We start from the raw sequence: 27,050 nt of genomic DNA on the forward strand, positions 1-27,050 counted from the left end.
GCATTCAGCCCAGGGCGTGACTCTGGAGACCTGGGATCGAGTCCCCCATCGGGCTCCCTGCGTGGAGCCTGCTTCTCCCTCTGCCTGTGTCTCTGCCCCTCTCTCTCTGTGTCTCTCATAAATAAATAAAATCTTTAAAATTAAATAAATAAATAAATAAATACATGCTAAAAATGAAAAAAAAAACCTGTATTTAATAAACCTAAAAGTAGAATAAAATGAGATATTAAAGAACTATTCAATTCATACGGAAGCTGGGAAATAAGGGGAAGGGAGCAAAATGTATAGGACAAGGAAGAAACAAGTGACAAGATGACAGTACACACCATGAGTTAACTGCACATTAACAGCCTACGTCCCCTTGGGACACCACTGGCCATGCGGGGCCACCGAGCACCAACACCTAGCTAATCAAAACTGGAGGGGTGCTAGAGATGAAATACAGACCAGATTTCCAACAATTAGAATTAAAAATAGAAAATAAAAGTTTGAGTAATTGTATAGAGCCCACGTTGAAATATGTTGGCTGTATTCAGTGAAATAAACTGTGTTCTCAAAATTAATTTCACCTTTCTGGAAACTTTTCAAGATGACTACTGGGAAAAATAATTTTTTTAAAGACTGGATTTATTTATTCATGAGAGAGACAGAGAGTCAGAGACACAGGCAGAGGGAGAAGCAGGATCCCAGGTCTCCAGGATCACACACCCTGGGCTGAAGGCGACGCTAAACCACTGAGCCACCCCGGCTGCCTACTACTGGAAATTTCTGAATTACTTATGTGGCTTGGGTGGTGTCTGCACTGAAATCCAGTATTTTGGAAATTAAAATATGTTGTCTGGAAGAAAAAAAAAAAAACCCTTAAGATTTACTAGAGAGCAAGAGCACACAGAGGAAAAGGGAGAAGCAGACTCCCCATTGAGCAGGGAGCCCGATGTGGGGATCCATTCCAGGACCCTGAGATCATGACCTGAAGGCAGATGCTTCACCGAGTGAACCACCCAGGTGCCCCAACAAGTCCACTTTATTTTTTTTTTAATTTTTATTTATTTATGATAGTCACACAGAGAGAGAGAGAGAGGCAGAGACACAGGCAGAGGGAGAAGCAGGCTCCATGCACCGGGAGCCCGACGTGGGATTCGATCCCGGGTCTCCAGGATCACGCCCAGGGCCAAAGGCAGGCGCTAAACCACTGCGCCACCCAGGGATCCCACAAGTCCACTTTAAATAATAAATGTACACATCTAAGAAAAGCAGTCAGGTGGGAAAGGACTCAGTGGTCAAGACATTTAAGCTGCGTGGAGATCACATGCTCCCATCCTATTACACTGTAAACATCTCCCCTACCTGGCCAATGGACAGACACATCTAACCATGGAAATGATTTTTTTTTTCTGTTACTATGCCTCTACACCAGTAGGTTGGGTTCGGTAATAAATGTGAGGCCTTTCAGCTAGAAAAAAATACACAAATAATAAAATAAATAAAAGGAATGGAATCAAGTATGCTCAGACCACAATGGAATTAAAACAAGAATTCCATAACATAACAAAACAAATCTGAAAAAAAAATCCAATGTTTGAATACTAAACCATATTTCCAAATAACCCAGAGATGAAAGAAATCACAAGGGAAATTAGGATTCAGTCAACAGTGCCATAGGAAATTGGACATCGCTCTCCATCCGTGTCGGAGTGGCACCTCCAGAACAGCTTGCTTCAGGCCGGCCAGCCGATGCTGGCTACTGGCAGGAGGCCTGGGCTCCTGGCCACATCAACCCCTTCACAGGCTGCTCGGGCGTCCTCACCACCTTGTGGCTGGCAGCCCCCAGAGTGGATGATCCAAGGGTTTCTTTAAGGCGCCCTCGCTGAGAACAAGATCAACTTTAAGTCTGGACACGAGATGGGCAGCATCACCGGCTCCCACACCCCAGGCTATTAACTTCCAAGTTTATGGCTCTGCAAGATTGAACCCCGTCACAGTCCAGATGCTGAGGGTTGATAGGCCCCAAATTTTTACAGCCTACAGCGGGGGGGGGGGGGGGGGGGGGGGGGGGTTGAATTAACAGGCCAGGCAGGACCGTCTAAGTGAAACATATGCAGAACTAAGAGCCAGCAGTTCTGAGTGTATACCTAACAGAAATGTTTCCATATGTTCCCAAAGAAAGGACCAGAATGTTCATGCAGCCAAACTTTGGAAATCATCCAAAAGCCCACTGACAGAACGGATATGCTGCTGCAGGATGCTATGTAGCAATGAGAGTGAACCATCTCCAATCCTAAATCAGAAGGGTTGAGCCAAAGTGGCCTGAAGCAACAAAAGGAAAGCTGTCTGCTGGCCCCAGGGGGGCTGGGGGTGGGTGGGGCTCTCAGCTCTCTGGTGGGCTCATCACACGTGTGCATTCAGCTGGTGACAGAGTACACGCACCTTCCAGCTGTACTCGAATCAAAACGCACACAGACCAAGAAAGTGTTGAGAATTAAGAAATGAGAATAACCGGATTTTCTTCAAAGGATTTCATTTAGAGGGAGGGAGGGAGGGAAAGAGAGAGTGGACGAGTGTTCACACATGTGTGCACATGTGGTTGGAGGGGCAGAGGGAGAGACGGGATCCCAAGCAGGCTCTCCACTGAGCACAGAGCTGGACGTGGGGCTCAATCTCACAACCCTGAGATCAAGACCTGAACCGAAATCCAGAGTCAGACACTTAACTGTCTGAGCGAGCCACCCAGGGGCCCCACGACAACCAGATTTTGTAAATCAGTAAATGAGTTGGGAGCACCTGGCTGGCTCAATAGAGCGTGCAACTCAGAGTTGGTTCAAGCACTACGTTGGGCATAGAGATCACTTAAAAATCTTTTAAAATCGGGCAGCCCAGGTGGCTCAGTGGTTTAGTGCCGCCTTCAGCCTGGGGTGTGATCTTGGAGTCCCCGCCTGGAGCCTGCTTCTCCCTCTGCCTGTGTCTGTACTTTTCTGTCTCTCTCATGAATAAATAATTAAAACCTTAAAAAAAAAAATACCAAAACCTAAAACACATAAAACTAGAAGAACAGAAAATAGGAGATGAATGAAATAAAAGAGGTGTACAAGGAAGCTAAACCCTGGGCTCCCCTGGCAGCTCAGCAAACCAAACTACAAACACAGGCTCCGCCTTGGGAGCCAGCTGGCGGTGGACCCGCAGTCACAGCAGGTCAGCCAAAGGAGGAGCGGGCACGAGACCGGACGCCTCCAAACAGCCATGGTCACCATGGGGCAGAGTTCAGACAAATGTCTGGGGCAGCTGGGGGCCTCGGGGCGCGGACTAGTTACCAGTCAGGGTCCCCAAGAATACAGCCCTCACCGTCTGAGAGACCAACTCCAGTGGCGAGGACATGGTTTCGGGACAAGGAGACCACTTCTGCCCCAAAGGGCTGCAGCCCTTCAGGAAGGCCTGCTGCAGCATTAGGGTGCTGCCCTCCCTCCTCCCACCCCCACCAACACCCCACCTCTGCCTGCTGCGGGAGCCGGAGTCCCTGTGCGCCGGGGCGGGCCAGGAGACAAAGGCAGCCGCAGGGCTGACAGAGCACGACCCACCCGACGGCATCCTCACGGCTGTCGGCTGTTGGCAGCAGGCGGCTCTCAGCTCTCTTGAGCACCCAGACTGCAGCAAGAAAGCAGAGGAAAGCAGCAGCTGGCAGGAGTGCGGGATGGGGGGGAAGGGTGCCCGGCGGGTCCCTGCCACAATCAGGGGCCAGGAGCGCTTGGTCTCGGTCATGCGCGCATGTGACTGTGACAAGAATGAAAGTGATTTTTTTTTTAAGATTTTACTTTTAATAGAGAGAGGAGAGCACAAGCAAGGGGAGCAGCAGCAGGAGCAGACTCCCCGCTGAGCAGGGAGCCCGACCTGGGGCTCCATCCACCCCAGGACTCTGGATCATGACCTGAGCTGAAGGCAGGCACTTCACCTGAGCCACCCAGGTGCCCCGGAATGACAGACATCTGAAACCACCACGGGAAAGACAGTGATGGCCATGGCCCCCCTCCAGCTCCGTTCTGATCCTGACCAGCTGCTCGAGATCTGCCTCGCATGGCAGGCACGTCTGAGTCTCCCCCTCAGGCACAAGAGGACCCACCTTACACACCACCCAGCCACCCCAGGGTCCCTCCCCGACCTGACCCTGTTTCAAAGACACCTACCCACAAGGCACACAATGAGTGGCGAGAAAAGGTCTTGTTTTTCATAGAAGACGACGATTTTGTTCTGTCTTTAAAGAAATTAACCAGTTCATTTTAAAACTATGCGGACTTAAAATGAATTTTAAAGAAGGATCGACAAACTTCTCCATCAGAGCTGGGTCGTAAATACTTTGGACTCTGCTGGCCATTTGGTCTCTGTGGCAACTGGCCCAGTCTGCTGCTGGAGCACAGACGGAAACCGTACCTAAACCAACAGGCACAGCTGTGTCCCAGTAAAATTTTATTTAAGGATGCTGGAATTTGAACCACGTATATTTTAATACGACATGAAATAATATCTTTTGATTTGTTTTCAACCATTTAAAAACGTAGAAGCCATTCCTAGCTCACAGGCCATATAAAATCAAGCAGCGACAGGACTTGGCCTGCAGACCACTTCACAAGACACTGGAAAGGCCAAACCTAAATTTCTCCTAAACCAAGAATTTCAAAGCAGGTTGTCAATGAGAACACAGCTAACGAGGTCCCTAGAGGCAGACCCCAGCACCCCCATCCTGTCCCAGGCACACCCCCTCTGCTCCTGGAGCTCTACCCAGCAGTCCCCAAGTGGGGAGGGACCCCGAGCAGTCCACACACAGCAGTACTTTCAGATCAGTGTGTAAAATAAAACAAGGCACTCAGGGAAAAGCTGGAGCTTTCCAGCTCCTGACACACAAAATAATCTGTTGTACATACCCCAAGAAAGCCCGCTCCGAATTCATCACGGACATACACGGGTTTTCCCATGTTTGAGACCGATCACTGGAGAGCGGGTAAAAGCATGGATAAATAAATCAGCAGACACATCTATAAAGCCCAACCACCAAAAAACTCTTTCATCCCAGAAAGTCAACATTTCCGTCATAAACAGTACACTCGTCAAAAATGGTTTTGCTCCATATATTCTGAATCAGTTCCAAATGTTGCCGCTACACATTTCCCGAAGCTGCAAAAAGCTCATCTTTATTGATCAGTGATTAGAATTCAGCCGACAGCCCCAGTCTCTGCCTCGTGTGCACAGAGCTCACGTGGAAATTGCAAACATACATGACGTCCTCAACCATCTCCCTGGAGAACTCAGTTCCAGCCGGGGCTCCTGGGTCCTCATATACCCCGAAATCTGCCCGGTCTGCGCCCTACATCCCCACTAAGGCTGCATCGCGGTGGCGGCAGCTGCATTTCCTGAATGGACATGGCTCGCCATGCAGGGACCCAGCCCTGAGCAGCACCCACGTGGCCAGTGGGCCCCCATGCTGGACGGTGCAGTACACCACGTAGAGGGAGACGTGGGGACAAAACGGGTCTATTGCACTGCCATAAACACGTTTGGTGTGTGGGTCTCCCCGGGGAGGAAAACGCATCCAGCGTTAGGGGAACAGTGCAAAACCCACAGCCACCGTGCTGCAGGTTCCAATTTCCTCCAATATGAAGAAAAAGTGCTTCGAGGCACTTGCACTACTCACTTGTAGTATCTCTATTTGAGTCACACGTGGCACAGCTTCCCTTCAGCCAGGGGGTGCCCAAGGTGCCAGGCAGAGGAGCCTCTGCTCAGCGGCAGAAGTTCTAGAGCCCAGGACACCAACCCGTTCTCTGGGACGGCCCAGTGTGCGCTGAGCTGGTGCGGACCTGACTGCCACCAAGCGTGGGTTGGGAACGACATCCCCCTTTTTGCTTCTTCAAGGGAGCCGCCAGCAGGGAGAGGGCGCAGCTGGTGTGGCTAGGACCTCACGGATGCCTCCCCCGGCTTCATCTTCTTGGCCTGCCCGTTAGGCCCAGGGGGCGGGTTCTGTCGCCGCTTCTGCAGCCTCTCCTCCTTCTTCCTCAGGTAGGCGGTCACGTTGTCAAAGGTGGCCTTGTAGAGACCACTGAAGCCAACATCCACGCCAGCCATGCCTGCAAGGGAGCAACAAGAACAGAACCAGGTGGGATGGGGACCAGTGTGCCCGTGAAACCCTGCTGCAGGGGGATTAACCCGGGACTTGCAGTGGACGTGCAGCGCCTGTTCCAAGGCACCCACACGATGCCCATCTCCTGGTGGCCATGCCACCTGGACCTAAGATAGCTTCTAACCGAACAAAGCCTGGTCATGGCTGGGAGATGAGGCACAAGGGCTGTGGCTTGTGCACTCATACTGGTGGAGCTGCCATCATGCTGTGAACCACCCCACGGGGGCCCCTGTGCTGGGGACTAAGGGCGGCCTCCAGCCAAGAGCCAGTGAGGGAGTCAGGCCCGTGGCCCAGAAGCTTAAGGGACCAGGTCGATGCCAACCACTCCATGCGCCTGGAATCATATCCACCCTCAGGGAACCAGTCCTCTAGGGACTGCACTAGGACCCACACAAACAGCGAGATAAAAAGTAGTGTTTTCACCAAGTGCAGGCTATTTGTTAACAGCCGGGTAACAGATGCAGGTTGACCTAAGTGTCGAGGGCTGAGGGGCATGATGTCCACAGACCAGTCACACGGGGTCCACCTCATCCTGGCCAGAAACTCCTGTGTGCGCCTGTGCCCTGCACGGTGACCTCCCACTCGCTCAGGCTTCCCTACCCCTTCTGTGACTTTCAGGCTCAGCTGGCCTGCCTTCCCCGTGCTCTCCCCCTGCACCTTCCCTCACCCCTGCACCGTGAATAGGTTGTTTCATCTACAGAAGCTCAGAGAAGCTAAGCCCGCCTTGTCCCACAAGCAGGACATGCTGGCCGCTGGCCCCAGGCCCCAGATGGGGGGATGGCACATGCCAGGCGAGGAGCAGGCTCATTAGCAACCCCAACACAGTCCTGCTACACATCAGTCTGACACTGTTGCTAAAGCAAATCCACACAGCGCTAAGGAGAACGAAGGCCTGTCACCCTAAAAGGATGGAAATTAACCCCGGGACCCAGAACCAACAAATCATCACGAGACTGCCTTCCAGGAGACGTTTAGATCACTGCTAGTTGTCAACAGAAATTGAATTTATGGTTGAATCTCTCGAGTTCCAAGGAACTTGGACTTCTCTCTGGGGAATACTTTGAAAGATGTCTTCTGGGCAGTAATTTCTTTACTCAAATGAAGGCGTCTGACTCTCAATGCTGAGTTACCAGTCATCTGTCTGACAGTTGCTTTAAGTCTCTGCCCGAGAAAAGCATCACAGGGTCGCCAGAGGCTGTGTAACTAAGGGATTGCCTTCCTCTACCAATAGAAATAGAGCGAGATCTTGTCATCCTAACATTCTTGAACAGGACTGAGGGTGGCACCCAAAGCTCACCGTGGGCCCTCTGACGTGGCTCCAAAAGCCTGAACACTCCTCACAGACTGTAGCACCATGAAGAGGGGTGTCCCCCATCTCACCAATGCCTCTCCTCTTCCCTCTGTCTGGCTGTTCCTACTGGGACCCGCCCTGGGCCATGGAGACCCTTGGGCATGTCACTGACTGTCCCCATGCCTAACCTTGTGGTCAGGAACCACATGCAGCTGCTGTGGTCACTCAGAGCCAACAGTTCGGAGTCTGTGACTCGCCCGGCCACTCCGTCTGAAAGCCCACCAGCTGCTGGCCCCATCCAGGGACGCAGTGAGGCACAGCCCTGAAGGCAGAGAGGTAGACAGCACTCCAACTCTGACCCGGTTCCCACGCAGCTCAACTGTCCTGACACAGACGGCCCAAGTGTGTGTCAGCTCCTCACCGCCCCGACCAGCCACAGGCCCTCTGGATGGGGACATGGGCACATGCCACACATCCTGGACTCTCGCCCACAAAAGTGGCTTCCTACTATATACAGTATTCTACAATGTGGCCTTGTCTGTGGCCAGTGCTCGACATCATCCTGCAAAGCAGTCCAAAGTCACATTCTCACCTTCCAACATGGCCCAATTCTCCTGAACATGGGCAGAGACCTTCTTTAAAGCGGCATTTTCAGGAACAGCCTGAGAAGACAACGGAAAACACTTACTGGAAAGAGGCAGGAGTGAAGCCCCAGAGCTGCCAGGAAAGGCACAAACAGACCTGCCAGGTGTGGTCCAGGCTGCTGGGCTCGGAGACACCTGCTCACCCCCCCCCCCCACCCCCCCCCCCCCCACCCCCCCCCCCGTGAACTTCAGGCAAAGCTGTCCTGCTTTGGCACACAGCAGTCACCACCTTACGTCAGGAGAATGACCTGTGACGTGCGGGCTGCCAGCATTCTATGCCTTGGCTTGTCACATGTGACCTTGTCCAAGAAGCCTGGCAGACACGACACATTACCAGCTAGTAGCATCCTGCTTGTCACTATTTTTTTAGACTAAAATACCCAAAAGGTTCAGGGACATCTCCCAAGCCTCGGTCAAGTAAGCACTTATAAAGGATGAGCCAATCTGCACAGAGAGCTGGCGTGCTTTGTCTGATTCTTCCCCCCAGTGTCCTAGGAGATTCGGGACAGGCAGGAGACAGCCCCACTTTACAGATGGAGCTGGCTCAGAAAAGGTGTAAGGTTCGCACGTCACCCAGTGAGGAGGGGCTCACTCAGCCCGCAGCCCACACACCTTTCTCCACCCCTGATTCCAGTGCCCCAGATACAAGGCCGTGCGAAGCCTGCCAACATCAAGGACACACAGCCAAGCCACACCAGCTGTTGGTTTCTCTGCTAAAAAGATGTGTGACCAAGACAATCACAAGAAAAATATGCCAATGAAGGAGACTACCCTGCAAAAAACACTGCAGGCGTTATGACATTAGATGAGCTGGCTGGGCGCCCTGGCTCCCGCACCCACGTCACATGTCCTCCAGCTCCCCCACACACACACACACACCAAGGATGCAGCCCGCATCACCAAGACATAATCAAGCTTTAAGTGAGCACAGCTGTCACCCCCTGCCACCCCCACCACAGGTTTAGGGGCGGCAGGGGCCCAGCACGTCTCACCTGCCACTGGCCCCCCACAGGCCTGCATAGCACAAGGGGGGCTTCCCGGTAGTCTTGCAGGACCCACAGTCCCTGGCTCTCCTCGAAAGCAATGTCCCACACTCTGTGCTGAAAATCCAGCTGCTGTTTGTAAACCAGCTGCTGTCTAGAGGCATCGAGCTGGAAGATGTAGACCACAGGAATACTTTCCGCAAAGAAAGAGAGAAAAATTATTACAACTACCACAAGGCCCAGGAGGGTATCACCGCGTAACATACTGTACCCACATCAGCCCCGAACAGAAGACCCAGCCACTGCCAACACCCTGCGAGCTCATGAGAGACTCGTCCAGAAGCACCCAGCTGAGCCCCCTCCCAACCTGAGAACCACAGGAACAGAGAGATGATGAGTCTAAGTCCCTGAATTGTAGGAAAGTGTGTCCTATGACAGGCCCAGTAGCGGACAAAGGACACCATCTGGAGAAGATGGCTATCCCACCTGCAGAGCAGCAGACAGCACGGGGCGCTGGGCTCAGGCACCTCCGCATCAGCACTCTTACCCAAGCTAAACCTGATCCATATTTTAAAACAAACCAAGATGCCCTGCAGAGGACATCTTGTTATAAGGACACATGACATGTGCAGAAACACCAGGACCCACCTGGCACATAAAAAACACTCAAGAACCCACTGGATGGCATGTGGCCCTGAAATCCTCCTCCTCAGCACCACGGGCCCTCGGGCGGGTCATACTGTGACCTGCCTTGGGTCGGGTGTGAGGGCTCTATCGGGTCTGGCCCTCGGGTGAGGCTGACTAAAGTGGATTCTGCAACTTTTCCTTGACCCTCACATGGGATTTTATCACACACAAATGATGAGCTGGAAGCTAGTGAATTTAAACAGCAAAAGGGCGCCACCCTAAAGAAAGGGAACCCATACCCATCGTGCAACAGCAATTCCTCACAGAGTGAAATTCATTGCGGGGACAGGTTGTATGAACAAGACCACCTGAAGCTCCCAGTGTAGGAGAGCCCACGGGGGCCAGTGGAAAGACCTGCGGATCCCCTCCCTCAGCGCCGGCGTGCAAGACCCCGAAGCAAAGCAGGCAGCATGTGAGCTCACCCACCAGTCACACAGCAGCGCCACACAGCTCTCCTGGCTCCAGTAAGCGATCCTGGATGCAGCAAACCTCTGCAAAGAAAAGCAGCAACTTAACAGCACGTTAGCCTGTCAGCCTCCCCACTCTGGACTGTCCTGTTCAAGTGGAGTTTAGACACAGCGAAACTCTGACAGCTGCCACTATGGCAGAGGAAGGAAAGGAAAAAAACAGTCCTGGAACTTTCTGGAAATCAGTGAGAGAAGAGGAAGACCCAGCAGACTACCAGTTTCACAATCCCAACGTGCCACAGCAGACAGCAAAAGCCTCTCCGTGACTGTGGCCTTCCCTCAGTGTCTCCAGAGCCAAAGGAACTGGTCAAGAATAAGGACAGGAGGGGACAGAGAACACAACGGATTATTAACGAGACACAGTTATGTGTGCAAGGTCCACACGTCCTGGAGAGGGAACATCCAGGCGCCGGTCACAAGTGGAAGCCCGGTCTGCCCACTTCTGAGGCCAGTAAGGGCGGCAGTTACAGAGCAGTCTCCGAGGCGACAAGGGAAAGCAGCCAACCCGAGGATGAGTCAGACGAGCCCTCCCACTCTGGCCCAGGTCTCCTTCGGGCAGGCAGGGTGCCACACAGGAGCTCCAGGGGAAAGGGCAAAGCTGCCCTGAGGACAGCCAGGACCCGGCTCAGCAGAGAGCACCCCCAGGGCCAGCTCTGCAGTCCCGCGTAAGCACGGCTCCCTCCCTGCCCAGCCCAGGAGGGCCTCGGGGAAACTGGTGGGGCCATTCTCAGGTGACCAACCTGGACCTCAGCTGTGGAGAGCACCGGCCCAGGAGCACCATGGAGCACCCCAAAAGGCAGCCCACACATACTCCCTGAAAATCTCTGTAACAACCAGGGCCCAGGAGACCTGACCTGGGGATACGCTGACCAGTGTGCCCTCCCAGGGTAAGGGGGCGGTCATGTGATTAACCCGTGACAAAGGGAGACTCGGGAAGGGTGCTCGGCTCCCTGACTGGCTGATAACCCCCGGTGAAGCCTTCTGCTCTTTTCCATTTCCAAGCAGGACTGGAGGAGGCATTTCTATAAAGTGGGTGTTCAGACACAAGTAAGGTGAGATTTAAGTTACTTCCCATTTACAGGACCGGGCGCTTTGAGAATTTGAAATACACGATCTCTCCCAAGGTGGAAGGAGTCTGCGTAGACGGCAAGGAAACGTTTCCAACACAACAGCGAGCGGTCTTGTTCACAGGATCCCAGTGACTAGAGCGGCACCCAGAAGTCCCCACAGACCCAAGAGACAGTGTGACGTTACCTTGTCACCGCACGGCTCCGCTGGCTCCCGCAGGCTGGTCAGGTGGCAGCAGTGCAGCTCTCGGCCCCCGCGGTACTCCCAGAGCCTCAGCGTGCAGTCCTGCACACACCACGGACCAGTCAGTGTGTGCACACAGAGCAGGCCATCCCTGGCACGCCAGGGCACCCACCCCGTGGCGGAACCTTAACCCAGTGACATGCAGCGCACAGAGGCTCCCTGCTCTGAGCAATGACAGTGCGGCCATGCCAATCATTAGGTTAACACACGACACAAGACAACCTGCCTGTCACATGCAGGACGTCAAAGGTCATGACTGCCGTACTGGAGCCGGGAGCACACTCGCAGACACATTGCACACGCACAGATGCATCAACAGTCACACATTTGCACAGGAGCGATGCGGGTGGGGCCGATGAGCACAACGACTGTCCCACATCCCTATTTAGTGAAAAGGGAGAGTCCGAGCAGCCTGGGTGGCTCAGCGGTCTAGCACCGCCTTCAGCCCAGGGCAGGACCCTGGAGACCCGGGATCCAGTGAGTCCCACATCGGGCTCCCTGCATGGAGCCTGCTTCTCCCTCTGCCTGTATCTCTGCCTCCCTCTCTATCTCTCGTGGATAAAGAAGTAAAATTCTTAAAGAAGAAAAGGGGGAGTCCATGTGTCACCCCCAAGACTGTCAACTGGTACAGCCTGCAGGGAAACTGGCATATGTATTAACTGGCATCCCCTCAGTAAGGGATCTCCGGGTGGCTCAGTAGTTTAGCGCCGCCTTCAGCCCGGGGCATGATCCTGGAGACCCAGGATCGAGTCCCACGTCGGGCTCCCTGCATGGAGCCTGCTTCTCCCTCTGCCTGTGTCTCTGCCTCTCTCTGTGTCTCTTATGAATAAATAATAAAGTAAAATCTTAAAAAAAAAAAAAAAAGCCTCAATGCTCCAGAAAAATATGTAAATACGACAGAAAAAGGCTCATATTAACAAATGCTTGTCGATGACCTCGTTGAAAGGACAGGATGTAGAAAGAACTGCACATCTGAGAACATTCAGACACAAGGGCAGCGAAATGAAGCCTTGCTGGTTCATTTCCTTGGATGGCACCTTGGGGACCCCTTCCCCGGTGTGCACAGAGGCCATCCCGACAAGAGGGCACCCGAGGCCCAGATTCCAAGCTGCCTGCTGAGATGGCACAGACACAGCACATGGGGGAGTTTCTAAATGACTGGGAGGAAGGGAAGAAGAGCAAGGCCCTTAGGAGCCAAGAGCAGCGGTGTGTGGGTACTACGCAGAAGCACAAATACCTGCCATGGAAATAGCACACAAACTCAGGGGCTAATGGTCACCCACCCCTAGGTCCCCCACAGCGACAGGAAAGGGATGTTTCTGAGGCGTGAAGCCTGGGGGACAGAAATGCAACAAAAGAAGACAATGGTGAGGCCCCCTTGGAGCAGAAGAGTGGAGGGCCTGGTGCAGGAGGCTGCGACCCAGCAGCAGCATGGTGATGGGAGGGGGTGCTGTCAGAGTGGCAGGTTCACCCTCTGAAGCCAGGAAGCCAGAGGCCACCGACTCAGGGACTCCAGATACAAGCTGAGGAGCACAAGCAGCCCTCCCTGGTCACCTCCTGGAGCACGGGGACAGGCCTGATGCTCGAACGGTGAAGACGGCAAAGGGATCACCAGAAGAGGGCTGACCCAGATGGCCTGCAGGTGCCCGACTCCGACACCCTGGGCTCCCAGACGCAGCCTCCACCAGGCTGGCCGTGGCCCCGTCCCCATCACAAATGGATAGATGAGACCAGCAGACATCTGTGGGACATGGACACCACAGAGGATGAAGGCAACACATGCGTGGGCTGGGTGAGACCAAAGACGTGCGCTCAGGACTGACGAACGGGGCGCTTAACAAAAGGACACTCAGTATGAGAAAAAGCTCCGGACAATTACCAGGAACAGCGGAAGTGAAATACCCATAGGACACTCGAACTAAAGTTGAGGAGGAGTCTCAAAAAGCTGAACCAGGAGCATGAGAGAGAGACCAAGGGAAAGAAGCAGCAGGAAACGTAGCCCAACATCCCACACCACAGACTCGAGGGGAAGCACCCCAGTGAAGACACTGCCGGGCCCAAGATCTCCACCGCAGGGGCCACCCCGACCGGGCAGCCGGTTTCCCAAGCCTGGCCCCCACCTCCCCTAACTTCAGAGCACAGGGGCAAGAAAGGCCCCCGGGGCATCTAGAGAAGCGGAAACAGATCCCACTGAAAGGACCCAAACTCACAATGGCCTCAGGCATCTCACAAAAGCCAGGCACACTGGGGATCAACCAGCGAAAACACGGGTCCCATGCCTTCCAAATCCCTGGGGGAGCTTTCACCTCAAGCTCTATACCTGCCACCCACCAGGCTTTCCTCCGCTGGGTACCACCCTGCCAGGCATCCCTCCAACCAGGAGCTGGGGGATTAAGGGCACTTCCAGGAAAGTAGCTTTATGACAACACCCCCCCTCCACCTTCAGATGCGCTGCTCCCAAACAGAGGAGAGCGAGAGCAAGAGAATGAAAAGGAACGGGGTGGGGTGTAGCCCACCAGTAAACAAGTGGACAAAGGGCAAGGGCATATCACCACAGAGGGCAGGAGGGCACAGGGAAAATGTGTGTTCTCGTTTCTCGATTGCTCACATTCTCTGGCTACGTGGGTCCCAAGGGCGCACCTTGGCAGAGCCGGTGGGAGCCACGGCCAATTTCTACTGCAGGCGGCACAGCAAAATTTCACAAGTATATGCTTCTAGTGAAAATGAAAAGTCCCTTTTGCAAGGTGTGAGGGGACAGAGGACAGTGCACTCTGGCAGCCAGAGCGCCAGCCCTCCTACATGTTCAAACAGGATTACAAGCAAAATGCTGGAACTTGCCAGGCTAGTGCTAAAATCAAAGGTATTTATTTCATTTTTCTGGGCACCTATTTTTTTTTATTATGAGAAAAAGTAAAAGGCATAGGTACGGCAAAATTCACAAAAACTGGCCGCCCCTGAGGACTCTGGCCACATCTGTTTTCCTGTTTGCTACCACAGGACCACACACTGCTGGGAAGTACAGGACGGGACAGCAGAAACCGTGAGAACACGACGTGGTGAAGGAAAGCAGCACACATGCACACACAGCGGCCAGATGTGGCAGGATGCCACGGAGGCCACTGTTCCCACCCAGAAACCCTAATTCTTTGAAGGTCCAGGGCCCTTCCATGCAGCCCCCACCACCCCAGGCATCTGAGTCCCATAAAACACTAAGGGGCAAGAAAGGACAAGGACAGGGCTTCCAGAAAGAAAAGGAGACACCACCACTAATTCAAAGCCTTCACTGTGGCAGAGACTACTGCTCCATGATCCTTTCACAGATTATTCCTTAGAGCCAAGTCTCTGATCACTAAACCATCAAGCTTCAAGCCCCAACTGCCAGGACGTAGAAGTTTTCATTACAGGTCAAAGCCCCCACCAAGGCTGGGCCCCACCTGAGGGGCAGGGTCAAGAGCCAGCACAGTGGTAAGTGGATGGAACCCAGGACCCCCGGACCCAGAAAGGTCTTCCACCAACTGCTATAATGGTGGTGACGTCATGTGACGACAGCCCTGAGAACACCATCCTCACACCCTGCTCCCGTGGTGCCCCCCACACACACACATAACACCCCTCAGTGGAGAGCCAGCCACAGCTCCAAAATTCAGAAGACGAGCACCATCTAGTGGACAGCCACCAGGCGAAAGACCCACTCTGCGAACAAAGGCTGCGTGTCCATCCTTGCCCCCCAATCCTCCTCCCCGACCCCGGCAGCCCCCCTTGCTAAAAGCACTTACCCCAGAGGAGGACAGCAGCAGCTCGGGGTGGTCGGGCACCACGAAGATGCGGCTCACAAACCTACAGTGCAGACAGAGCTGAGGGTGAGCCGAGTCCCCGTGCGCTGCTGTGACGTCTGCTCGCCCATCTGTCATCTTAGAAGGAAGCCTCCTCTCCCCGCCCCGGGCCCCCCACAAAAACTGCAATGGGTCCCCCGTGTAGCTGGACAGCACTGACAAGCTGGAGGAGCATGCCGCGTCGTTCTCAGGAGCCCCACCACAACAGACCCCAAGCAGGAGTGTGCCCCAGCCATGCTGCGGGGACACCACGAGCATCTGTACTGCTCACTCCGGCTGCCCTGCTCCCAGCCCAAGACCTTCCCTGCAGGTCTTCCTGCGGGTTTTCCTGCATGTTGGTGACCACAGGGAGCCTGGGGGTAGGAGGGGGAACCCGCAGGACAGAGCCAGGGGGTGGGGGCAGCAACACAGGCCAGTGGACAGAATCAGACCCACTGTCCTCTACCGCTGGCCGGGCAGCCCCCACCTGGGCTCTGCCGGCTGAGATCCAGCCTCTAGCGTGGCAACGGGACAGCGTTCCCCGCGTCTCACCCAGCAAGGACGCCATCACTAGCCCACGGCTCGCGGGACGCCCATGATCGCCTCTCCCCTGGAGAACGTCATCACAGAGGGCTTAAGTCGCCTCACTGGCTCAAAGGGCGGAAAGGACGGAAACCAGTTTCCACAGATCCTCCACGAGATCCTTAAACGCCTATCTGTACTCTTTGTTCACAAGCTGAAATACCTACTGAGCGCCTTCAACCTGCCGGCCAGGGTGCTGAGGGCGGGAGCCAGCCAGGAGCGGAGCCCGCAAGGCCCTCCGTGCAGGGCGCCGGCAAGAGTCGGGCCCGCGGAGGCCTCAGGAGAGCGCCCTCAACATAAACACGGCGCCGGCCACACCATTTACGTTCACACGTGACCACATTAAGAAACAGACACAGGTGAAAATAACTGACGCTACTACTCTTCCTTAACCCGATTCATCCAAAATACTACCATTTCAACACACGCCTTAACTAAAGACTAGTAACAAGCTATTTCTATGTTCTTTTTTCCTATGAAATCTCTTAAATTGGGTCTTGTACATTCATAGCACATCTCACTCCAGACTCCAGGACTCGGGGCTCCTGTCTAGACAGTGCAGACTAAGAGAAAAGCCCAGCAGCACAGGAAGAGCGGAAGGGAGACCTTGCTGAGAAGATAAGTGACAGCACATGCAAAGGCCCTGAGGCAAAGTGCTGTGTGCTGGGTGGGAGCACAGTGAGGAGCAGCAGACCCCAGTAAGAGACAGCCACAGGGCTTGCAGGTCGTAACTCCAGACGCTGGATTGCTAGAGACCTGAATCAAAGCCCACGTGAGCTGTCAGGAGCTACTAACAAGGCCACTAGTGACCTTCACAGAAGTCAATTTATATTCCATTCAAAACCAAGAAACAGGAGCAACCTCAGAATTAACTCACTCAGGGCAGGTCCTCTCACACAAGGCCCTCGCCCAGGCGCAGGCGGCCCACCTGTGCTTCAGCCTGCACTTCCTCCTGTGGGGCAGGAAGGGGACTCACTCTGTGTGCCCAAGGCAGAAGGACTCGATGCTGTGCGGTGCCGCAGCCCAGCTGACCCGGATCTTCTCATCCCGGTCGGCAGTGAGGACGTAGCGGTCATCGGGACTCACAGCCTGCACACAGGGGATTAGCAGGGACAAACCTGCTGGTGAGAGTGGCCAGAGCTGCCCCCCACCTCCAGCACCCCCCCAGGACTCGTCCCCCGCTCTACACCAGGCCGCAGCGGCATCCAGATGCCTGTCTCAATGCAACTCCCTCCTGCCACCTGGCACACCATCCCTTGGCCTTCCTCTCTTCCTCCTCCAAGTGTCCCCATGGCCAGGCAATCACCACGTCCTGGTGGTCTTTCCTTCAAGAACCCCTCCCTCATTGTTCCGGTCTCTCCTGTCAGGTCCCACCCCAGCTCCACCACCTCTTGACCGCCCCCAGCCCTCACCGGACCTCTGGCGGGGGGGGGGGGGGAAGCTCCAGGCTCAGGGGTTGGAAGGACAGAGGTGAGGCCCAGAAAACAGGAGGACGAGCTCAGGCTTTGAGATGGCACCTGCCCTTCCACATCCCTCCTCCACTTCGTCACCCAAACCAGGCTGTGCCTCACACCTGGAACCACCCAGGCACCTCCTAAGTGGCCTTCAGGCATTCACCCTGTCAGCTTCACCTTCAATTCCATTCCCGCGAACCCCCACAAACTCCCACGAACTCCCACTCACAGAGCCACAGAGCTGTCCCTGCTACAGAACCCTAACCCCAACAGCTGGGCTCACAGACCCGGCCTCACCTCCCCGGTGACTGCCCCCGCCCCACCTGACTGCAGCAGAGTTAATTAGGCCCATCACCCACATACCACGTCCAACAACATTGACAGGTGCCCAAGCTCAAGCTGACCGCATCTCTGTGGCTCCAACACAGGAAAGGAATAAACGTCCCCAGACTTGTCGGCCACCAAAAGCTTCTCCTCCGAGGCCGTGAAGGTCAGGGCCGTGCACCTCCTCACCACGGTCCTGGAAGGCAAGAGACGCCCACAGTTGGCTTGCATGGGTCAGCACAAGATCGGCCGACAGACCTGCAGGCCGGAAGTTCTGCTGCCGTTACGTCAGCCCCTCGCCCCGGATCTCCCTGCCAGTTACCAAAAGCAGTGCCAGAAAACTCAAGCAGTTAAGAAAACACAGACAAAGCCAATACCTTAGCCAAATTCTACTTTGTAATATTTTTGCTTTTATGACAGCAAAATCTAGGTATCCAATGTGAAATCTACCCAAATTTGCCGTGTATTTGAAGATTGTCGTAATAAAATATTGGGAGAGTCGCTCCTTGATTGACCCCAGCACCTCTACTGTGCACTTTGGGGAAGAAAATGGTCAGCTTCATCAACAGCAACATGTTCTGATCGGAACCACAAGCACACACACCACAGAGGGCCCTCCTAGCCTTGGAGGTCCAAGACCACTGAGTCCACACCCCAGCCCCGGAGGACCCTGCTGCGCGGGAATCCCACCCGTGCTGCCCACACACAACACCCCTGAATGGGGCGACAGACCCCATCAGCACACACAGCATTCGCTGTCCCTCCCCCCACCCCCAGGGCAATTCCAGAGGAGGGCGAGCTGCCTCAGCACGTGCACTGCTGGGGAGGTCGGGGCTCCAGCTCAGGCTGTGTTAAAGTTAACACACTCATCAATTCAAGCCCTTGGTCCAGGTTCAAAAGATGTGCCACATCTGTGCGTTGGTTGCATCCTGTGCCAGCCTAAGCAACAAAGTGACAGCTCACACCACACACACACACCTACCGTTCTAGGTCTCGCCTGCTGGTGGGGAGCAGGGTTCACGCAGCTTCCTCTCGCTCTCCCGGGTCACCTCCCTTCTACAGGCATCCCTACAGCAGAGCCTGCTTTCCACACGGCAACCCAGGGATCCCACACACCTGTACTTATCCTACTGCTTCATGCACAAACATCCATGTAACCTACCGTTACCACGGTTCCCCTCAAAAGAGCTGGGGTCCCTCCTCTCCTTTGTCACCAAAGGGGGTGGAAGTGGACTCACTTTCCAACAAGAGCCAGTGTCTGTGCACAGGGCACCCAGCTCGCCACAGCTGGACCCCAGATGTCACTCGAAACAGAAACTGAAGCTCAAGAAAGCCACATCTCGGGATCCCTGGGTGGCGCAGCGGTTTGGCGCCTGCCTTTGGCCCAGGGCGCGATCCTGGAGACCCGGGATCGAATCCCACATCAGGCTCCCGGTGCATGGAGCCTGCTTCTCCCTCTGCCTATGTCTCTGCCTCTCTCTCTCTCTCTCTGTGACTATCATAAATAAATAAAAATTAAAAAAAAAAAAATTTAAAAAAAAAAAAAAAGAAAGCCACATCTCCAACATGAGGACCAGACGATGTGGGACCCTCCCATGTTCTCGGGAGCAGAGGAACAAGAGGCCGGAAAATGCAGATAAGAGGGCCTGTAGCTGTCCCAAGGCTCCAGCCTGTGGCAGCTGCACCTTCTCCCAAACTTCCTGGAGCCAGTGGAGCCACAGAAGGACAAGCATGCGGAGGGACTCCCGGGTGGCTCAGCAGTTTAGCGCCTGCCTTCACCCCAGGGTGTGATCCCGGGATCCTGGGATCAAGTCCCATATCAGGCCCCCTGCATGGAGCCTGCTTCTCCCTCTGTCTGTGTCTCTGCCTCTCTCTGTGTGTCTCTCACAAATAAATAAATAAATCTTAAAAAAATAAAAAAAAGAGGGGCAGCCCTGGTGGCTCAGTGGTTTAGCGCCGCCTATAGCCCAGGGTCTGATCCTGGAGACCCGGGATCGAATCCCATGTCAGGCTCCCTGCATGGCACCTGCTTCTCCCTCTGCCTGTGTCTCTGCCTCTCTCCTCTCTCTCCTCTCTGCGTATTCTCATGAATAAATAAAATCTTTAAAAAAAAAAAAAAAAAAGAGAGAGAGAGAGAGAGAAACAAACACGGAGAAAACAACAGAAGAAAGACAAACGGCTCTGGGCAAGACTAACCAACTCTCCGACCACACAGTCACTGAAGCGCCGCCGCACGTTCTGACGTGCATTGATGCAGCTGCTGCGCAGGCACTGGTCCACAGCGGGGGCTGGACCCCCCGGAGGATGGGGCGTGGACTCACACGAGCACCCCACCGCTGTCCCCCGCCAGCGCAGCACAGCAATGGCTCCAGAATCTCGTCCCTTTGTTTTCTGCTGGGGCTTTATCTTCTGAGGCTGGTCAGTCCTGGCAAGGATTCCAGGACGCACCTTTGCTATACAGGGCACGCAGGGGTGAGGGTCTGAGGGGGCAGGTCACAGACCCAGACGGGGGTGGGCTGGCCGCTCTGCCCCAGTCGGAAGGCAGGGGCCTCACCAGGCTTCGAGGGCTCCGCCCTTCCGCCTCCCTCCAGTCACAGGGTTCACTGCCCAGCGTCCCGTCCTCACCCACCCCCGGGGCCAGCCTGAGCCTCTCCCCTCGGCCACCAAGTGGAGCACCGCCCCGGTCAGGTAGCTGAGCCCTAAAATCACCCCAAAGGCCTGGTGTCCATCCAAGGCCACCTCCAGAGCACCACACTCATTCAACAAAACCGAGCGTGTGGGGGCCCAGTGGCCACAGGGCACCGAGGATACCAAGCTCCCTGACGCCGCCACCTCCAGCAGCCAGGCCGCTTCGGGCAGGACAATCCCATCCCCTGGGGCTCTCTGCCTTTCCACGCTTTTATTATTTCAACACAGGCAGTTTCAGAAACAGCGAGATTTCCTACCTAAGATTTCTCACCAATAAACGTACACAACACACAACACAAAGTATCCTGCCACCCCAAGCACCCGACTTTTGGTTTAGAAAACCTGGCCTTGGTTCTGAGCCTCTGCGTTGTAAACAGACACCTTGAAACGAATCACTGCTATGCACTACTCCCATTTGGGCTTTTCCTTAAAAACCTCCAGGATTAAGTTTTAAAGCCGATGGAGAGCTCCGAGCTGTGAGCAACTCTTGCTCCAATGTGGGTAAGGTGAGCCCAGGACACCCTAAACACTGGACTAAAGATCAGATGCGTCGAGAATGGGTGTTTCTCTGAGGAAAGAGTCCATCTATTCGTGCCCCACCCCCCAGGTGTAATGGCTGAGGGACCAGGCAGCAGCACATCTTACTTTGAGATCAGCGTAAATCCACAGGACTAGGCAACGTGAGAAACAGACCCACGTTCTAGACCCACGACATTTTCTGGCCTGACCCCTTGGCTCAGTGGCTGCCGCAGATGGGATGGGAGTTATACGGGGTCCTGTAAGCACTGTCTGCCCGCACGATGTACCTCCCCCAAGCAACACGAGAGGCACAACTCACACAGAGCTTTCCGACACAAAACTACTCTGCTGGCATCAATGTAAAAACCAAGGCTGGGGGATCCCTGGGTGGCGCAGCGGTTTGGCACCTGCCTTTGGCCCAGGGCGCGATCCTGGAGACCCGGGATCGAATCCCACATCGGGCTTCCGGTGCATAGAGCCTGCTTCTCCCTCTGCCTATGTCTCTGCCTCTCTCTCTTTCTCTCTCTGTGACTATCATAAATAAATAAAAATTTAAAAAAAAAAAAAACCAAGGCTGGGATCCCTGGGTGGCTCAGCAGTTGAGCATCTGCCTTCGGCTCGGGGCGTGATCCTGGAGCCCCAAGATCGAGTCCCACGTCGGGCTCCCTGCATGGAATCTGCTCCCTCTGCCTATGTCTCTGTCTCTCTCTCTCTCTCTCCTGGAGTCCCAGGATTGAGTCTCATGTAGGGCTCCCTGCATGTATCTCTGCCACCCCACCCCCTGCCATATGTGTCTCTCATAAATTTTTTAAAATCTTAAAAAAAAAAAGACCAAAAAAAACAATTAAATGAGAAAAAGGCAAGTGCCAACCACCATTTGCTAATGTGTAACTTCCCATCCTGACAATTTCTAGATCTTTCCATGAAGACAATCGCCAACACACTACCTTTAAAAGACAAAACAGGGATCCCTGGTGACATAGCGGTTTAGTGCCTGCCTTTGGCCGAGGGCACGATCCTGGAGACCCGGAATCAAATCCCACGTCCGGCTCCCGGTGCATGGAGGCTGCTTCTCCCTCTCCCTCTCCCTCTGCCTATGTCTCTGCCTCTCTCTCTCTCTCTCTATCATAAATAAAAAAAAAATTTTTTTAATTAAAAAATTAAAAAATAAATAAATAAATAAAAGACAAAACAAAGACACAGCACCTTCCCCTCAAACATCCCTGGACAATGCAGAGGGAACCAGGCATACAGACACACGACTCTGTGCCTGCACACTTACCCGGGCCTTCCACTCCAGACCTTGCCCTGCATCCCCTGATATCCTGACAGCCTCAGGAACCCGAGGACACTGGGCAGCCCTGGTGGCTCAGCAGTTTAGCGCCGCCTTCAGCCTAGGGCGTAATCCTAGAGACCCAGGATCCAGTCCCACGTTGGGTTCCCTGCATGAAGCCTGCTCCTCCCTCTGCCTGGGTCTCTGCCTCTGTCTCTCATGAATGAATAAATAAAATCTTAAAAAAAAAAAAAAAAAAAGGAAACTGAGGACAGTCGAGAGAACTCTAGATGCCTTCTTCCAGACCCTGCACGATGCCAGGAGCTCTTGGACAATAGCCAGAGCCCCACCAGAAGCCCTGGGCACTCGCCCTGCAGTCAATGGGCAGGTGCCACCACAGGACAGGGGCGCGTTGACAGGCTGTGTGGGTGACCCCTGTCCCAAGGTCAGGACAATGCACCCTCCTGAACAGGGGACACATACCAACATAGATTGCCACCTGCGGTTTGTGTTTTTACTCTTCTTGTAGAAAATAAGATGCAAAAGGAATCCAAAAAGCACAGCTGTCCCCAACACAGATGTGAGCCAGCTACAAAGTGAAATTCCTTAACCTCGCCTGTTGGGTAGTACATATATCATCACCTGCATGTGTTTATCCCTTACTCCTGAGGGACAGCTACGCTGTGCAGCCTCAGGGAGGCAACAATGAGGTGACAGGATGACTCTGCCCCGTGTGGGTGCTTCCATCCTTGTCACAAAGACCTCATAATCCCGGCTCTCACCCACTTGAGGAAATAAAGAACTTAATATCAGGACCCCGTCCAAGCAAGAGGAATTTATACCTGCCCAGGGCCTGTATCAACATCACCCGCCTCCTCTCCTAATCCTGATTTTCTTCATTTCTGCCACGACAAGGCTGGGGGAACACTGGAAAACATGATTGCTTGGTGGCCAGGGGCACCGACTCTAGAGCCAGAGTGACCAGGTGCAGGACCCAGCTCTGCCCTGAGCTGACTGGGATCAGCTTCCAGACTCCAGCCAGGGATGTGGGTGAGAACCCCCTCGCCCCCACGACACAGGGTTGTTTTGAGGATTAAATCAGTTATCACACATGGCACTGACAACAGTGCCTGGCACAAGGCTGAGACTACGTGTTAGTTGCTTATTTACTACGTCACTATTGTTGCAGGCATGCAAGTGTAAGCTGTGCGTTCAACATCGAAATTATTCAACGTTAGCATTTCATACCTGACACTCAGACATTGCCATGGTTTTGTACGGAAAAGAATCAGACGCTTACTGTCATCAGTTAAAGCAAAATAGCTGCCAGACTTGGAGAAGGTGGACGCCAGAATCGTGTCACTCCCCTTATCCACGGGCTGCCCGTCCTCCCTGAGAAGAGAAGACAAGGATCATCAAGGCTTACCTGTGTGAACAGGGCTGCGTTCCTCCAGGCTAGCCTTGCTCGTTTATATGAGCAGAGAGAAAAAACAGCAGGAGGTTCATGTACCCAGAACATAAACACGTATTAACCAAACAGGGGGAAAGTCAAAACAGCTGTAATTTTTAAGGAATAAATCTAATGAAACAGAAAAATCTCTCAGCACACAGACTAAAATCCAAAGAGCTGAGCCAGGGACTCCTGGGTGGCTCAGCAGTTGAGGATCTGTCTTTGGCTCAGGGCGTGACCTCATGGTCCCAGGATCAAGTCCCGCATCCCGCTCCCTGAGAGGCTTTGCCTATGTCCTCCCCTCTCTGTGTCTCATGAATAAATAAAATATTTAAAATAAATAAATAAGTAAACAAAGAGCTAGGCCAGAAAGACTCTCAGAGATCACATGGCCCACTCCCTCAGGGACATAAACGAATCAAAAACTAGAGTCAAGGACTAAATCATAAAAACAAAAAAAAGGAGCCACAAGACCAATTTTACCAAAAAAGGGCACCAGACAAATAATCACACTCTTCTTTTCTTATGTTCCAATTAACTAAAGCTAACTTCAGGGCATTTAAAATTGCATTGCATTACTTCAAGATTCCACCAGAGTTAATTACTGACAGAAACTAAGTATTTAGAAAAACCCTAACTACTCTAATGTTCTTAACACCAAATTTAAAGCTGGTTCCACTTTTCTTTCCTGATGTGGTACCCAGTTCATCCACACAACAGTGTAAACACAAATGAAGATTTTGACGAGCAAGACAGCTTACTCAGTGAGACAACAATTTACTCCTTGGGCTACCCTGTCCCCTTTGGTCCAACCATGATCGGGTCTGAAGAGTCTCCCCATCACCTCACCCTTTATTCTCCTGTGGCTTTTCTGCTGTGCTGCAATCATATGTGAAGAGGACGTCATCATCACTAAGAAAAAACAGAAATACTTTAAAGGGAGCACTTTATTAACAAAAACGTGAGGGTTTTTTTTTTTCTTGGAGTACAAATATTTTCATATTCCTTAAATTAAGGGTCTTATCCACAACAAAATATTGCATACAGTATTTCAGAGAAAGGCTAAGGAGCTTTATTTATTTGCTTAATTTTTTCAGATTTGCCATATACCAATGGCATGGTTCTGCACTCAAAATTACTGGTTAAGTAAAACAAATGAGGACAAAAACTTAATAGGAAGTAATACGTTACTCTTTCACGCCCTAGAAAATTGATGCAAGAGAGTTATGTTGGAAGAAATCACATTCGAATGGTTTTTGGTGAGATTCTTGCACGGAGGCTTAAAACCGGGACTCCTGGGTGGCTCAGTGGTTGAGCGTCTGCCTCCCACTCAGGGTGTGATCCTGGGGTCCTGGGATCGAGTCCCACATCGGGCTTCCTTCATGGAGCCTGCTTCTCCCTCTGCCTGTGTCTCTGCCTGTCTCTGAGTATCTCTCATGAATAAATAAACAAAATCTTAAAAATAAAAAAAATAAAATAATAAACTTGAAACTGCCACCATTTAAAAACGTCTCAATATACGCAACTGAATTATTGAAAGCTACATCTAAAACTAATGACGTGCTGTACAACGGCTGAGCATCTGTCTTCGGCTCAGATTGCAATCCCGGGGTCCTGGGATCAAGTCCTGCACCGGGCTCCCTGCGTGAGGCCTCCTCCTCCCTCTACCTGTGTGTCTGCCTCTCCCATAAATAAATAAAAAATATTTTTTTAAAAAGAGGCACAAAGGAGGAATCATACTAAAAAAAAAAATTATGTGGGCAGCCCCGGTGGCTCAGCGGTTTAGCCCTTGCCTTTGGCCCACGGCGTGATCCCAGATCGAATCCCATGATGACGGGCTCCCTGCATGGAGCCTGCTTCTCCCTCTGCCTGTGTCTCTGCCTCTTTCTCTCAGGGTCTCTCATGAACAAATAAAACGTGGGCAGCCTCAGTGGCTCAGTGGTTAAGCACCGCCTGTGGCCCAGGGTATGATCCTGGAGACCCGGGATCAAGTCCCACATGGGGCTCCCTGCATGGAGCCTGCTTCTCCTTCTGCCTGTGTCTCTGCATCTGTGTGTGTATGTGTGTGTGTGTCTCTCTCATGAATAAATAAAATATTTTTAAAAATCTAAAGAATAAATAAATAATAAACGTTAAAAAAAAAAGGCATATCCTATTCTTAAAAAGGGGGGGGGGTTATTACAGTTGTTCTATATCAAGCACAGTATCAAGTGTAATAATCCCATGACTCCCAGAGGCATGTGTTAGGATACCACGAGCCTGTAAAACAAAATAATCTGGAACCAAAAAAATACATAAATAAGTAAATCATAAGTAATAACTGAAAGTAATAAAAATAAGTAATCTGGAACAAACCACAAGTTGGTGAGTGTTATCGTCCGTGAAAACCAAATGGTTAACAGTGCGCCGGGTTAACCGAAACCCAGCCTTGAACAAAGAGCAGAGCGAGTGTCTACACTTGACACCCGTGTCATCGGCTTCAAGCACGAACCGCAACTACCCCCAGACGGGAGCAAGGGCCCGCCCGAGGCCGACCTCGTGGGGCCGGGCCGCGGGGAGCATGAACCTGCGAGAGCAAAGCGTCACGGGGTGCAGGGGGCGCTGCGCCGGGAGGACCCGGAGCTCCAGCGGGGGGGGGGGGGGGGGGCAGGGGGCGCGCCCGGGCTCCCCTGGGGGCAGGGCCGGGGCCCCGCGGGGCCCCGCCCGAAGCGGCCCGCAGCGTCGGGGCACTGGGGGGGTCTCGGGAGAAGACGAGCACGTGGCCCGGCCGAGGAGGAGGAGGAGGGGGAAGGGGGGGAGGAAGGAGGGGGAGGGGGAGAGAGGGGGGAGGGGCCGGGTCCCCCCCGCCCGGACCCGAGCGAGGGAAGCGGCCCCCCAGGCCCCGCCGCGCGCCCGCCGCCCGCTCACCTGCTCGCAGTGGAGGTGGCGAGGAACCGGCTGCCGCCGCGCACCACCAGCGCCTGCCCGCACAGCGCCAGCCCCGCGGAACTCGCCATGCGCCCGCCGGACCGCCGCGCCGCCCCCCACGTGCGCCGCCGAGCCCCTCTTCCTGCTGGCGCCGCGCGGTGACGTCAGGCGCAGGCGCGCGCGGTGACGTCACCGGGCCCGCCCCGCGGAGGCGCTGGCCGCGCGCACGCGCACCAGGCGGCCGGCACGCCCACGTGGGAGCCCCTCCTCCGCGTGCGCGGGGCCGCAGCTGTGCCCTTGCGCGCTGCAGCCCCGCGGGGCTCCTCGTGCAGCAGGTCGGTGGGCTCGGAGCTCGGGCGCTGGCTCGCCCGCCGCAATCGCCCTTGCCGCCCCAAGCCAGAGGGATGCCCCCACAAAACACCCATCTGACCATTGCCTCCCCCTGCTTCCAGCCAGCAGGTGGCTTCCCATTGCTCTCACGGCAAAGACAGGCCCCGG

General features: G+C 53.8%; 1 protein-coding gene across 3 annotated transcripts; it reads right to left on the reverse strand.

Annotated features, from left to right (window-relative positions):
- Positions 1 to 4,330: 4,330 nt before the first annotated feature.
- WDR4 (WD repeat domain 4) lies at positions 4,331 to 26,681 on the reverse strand. 3 transcript variants are annotated; one of them, XM_038581574.1, is made up of 11 exons: positions 26,553 to 26,681; positions 24,495 to 24,557; positions 23,444 to 23,587; positions 17,755 to 17,911; positions 16,914 to 17,026; positions 15,320 to 15,380; positions 11,487 to 11,585; positions 10,192 to 10,256; positions 9,088 to 9,271; positions 8,044 to 8,113; positions 4,331 to 6,107 (listed from the first exon to the last, which is right to left on the reverse strand). In XM_038581574.1, exons 1-11 carry the CDS (start codon positions 26,639 to 26,641, stop codon positions 5,932 to 5,934), a joined length of 1,221 nt encoding a protein of 406 aa, XP_038437502.1. In that variant the 5' UTR covers positions 26,642 to 26,681; the 3' UTR covers positions 4,331 to 5,931. The 3 variants fall into 3 exon arrangements, with proteins under 3 accessions (XP_038437502.1, XP_038437504.1, XP_038437503.1); XM_038581576.1 differs by lacking the exon at positions 26,553 to 26,681 and adding an exon at positions 26,001 to 26,152 and having other exon boundaries at positions 23,496 to 23,587; XM_038581575.1 differs by lacking the exons at positions 23,444 to 23,587; positions 24,495 to 24,557; positions 26,553 to 26,681 and adding an exon at positions 22,205 to 22,352.
- Between the last annotated feature and the right edge of the window lie 369 nt (positions 26,682 to 27,050).

Source organism: Canis lupus, chromosome 31, assembly GCF_011100685.1.
Source record: "Canis lupus familiaris isolate Mischka breed German Shepherd chromosome 31, alternate assembly UU_Cfam_GSD_1.0, whole genome shotgun sequence".
Classification (NCBI taxonomy): domain Eukaryota; kingdom Metazoa; phylum Chordata; class Mammalia; order Carnivora; family Canidae; genus Canis; species Canis lupus.

Excerpts from the sequence above, each read along its gene's own strand:
- WDR4 (XM_038581574.1), bottom strand. The coding sequence starts at position 26,641 with ATGGCGAGTTCCGCGGGGCTGGCGCTGTGCGGGCAGGCGCTGGTGGTG. Across the intron at positions 24,558-26,552 it reads GCCACCTCCACTGCGAGCAG|TGATGATGACGTCCTCTTCA; the intron begins GTGAGCGGGCGG and ends GTTTTTTCTTAG. Across the intron at positions 11,586-15,319 it reads TGCTGCTGTCCTCCTCTGGG|GACTGCACGCTGAGGCTCTG; the intron begins GTAAGTGCTTTT and ends TGGTGTGTGCAG.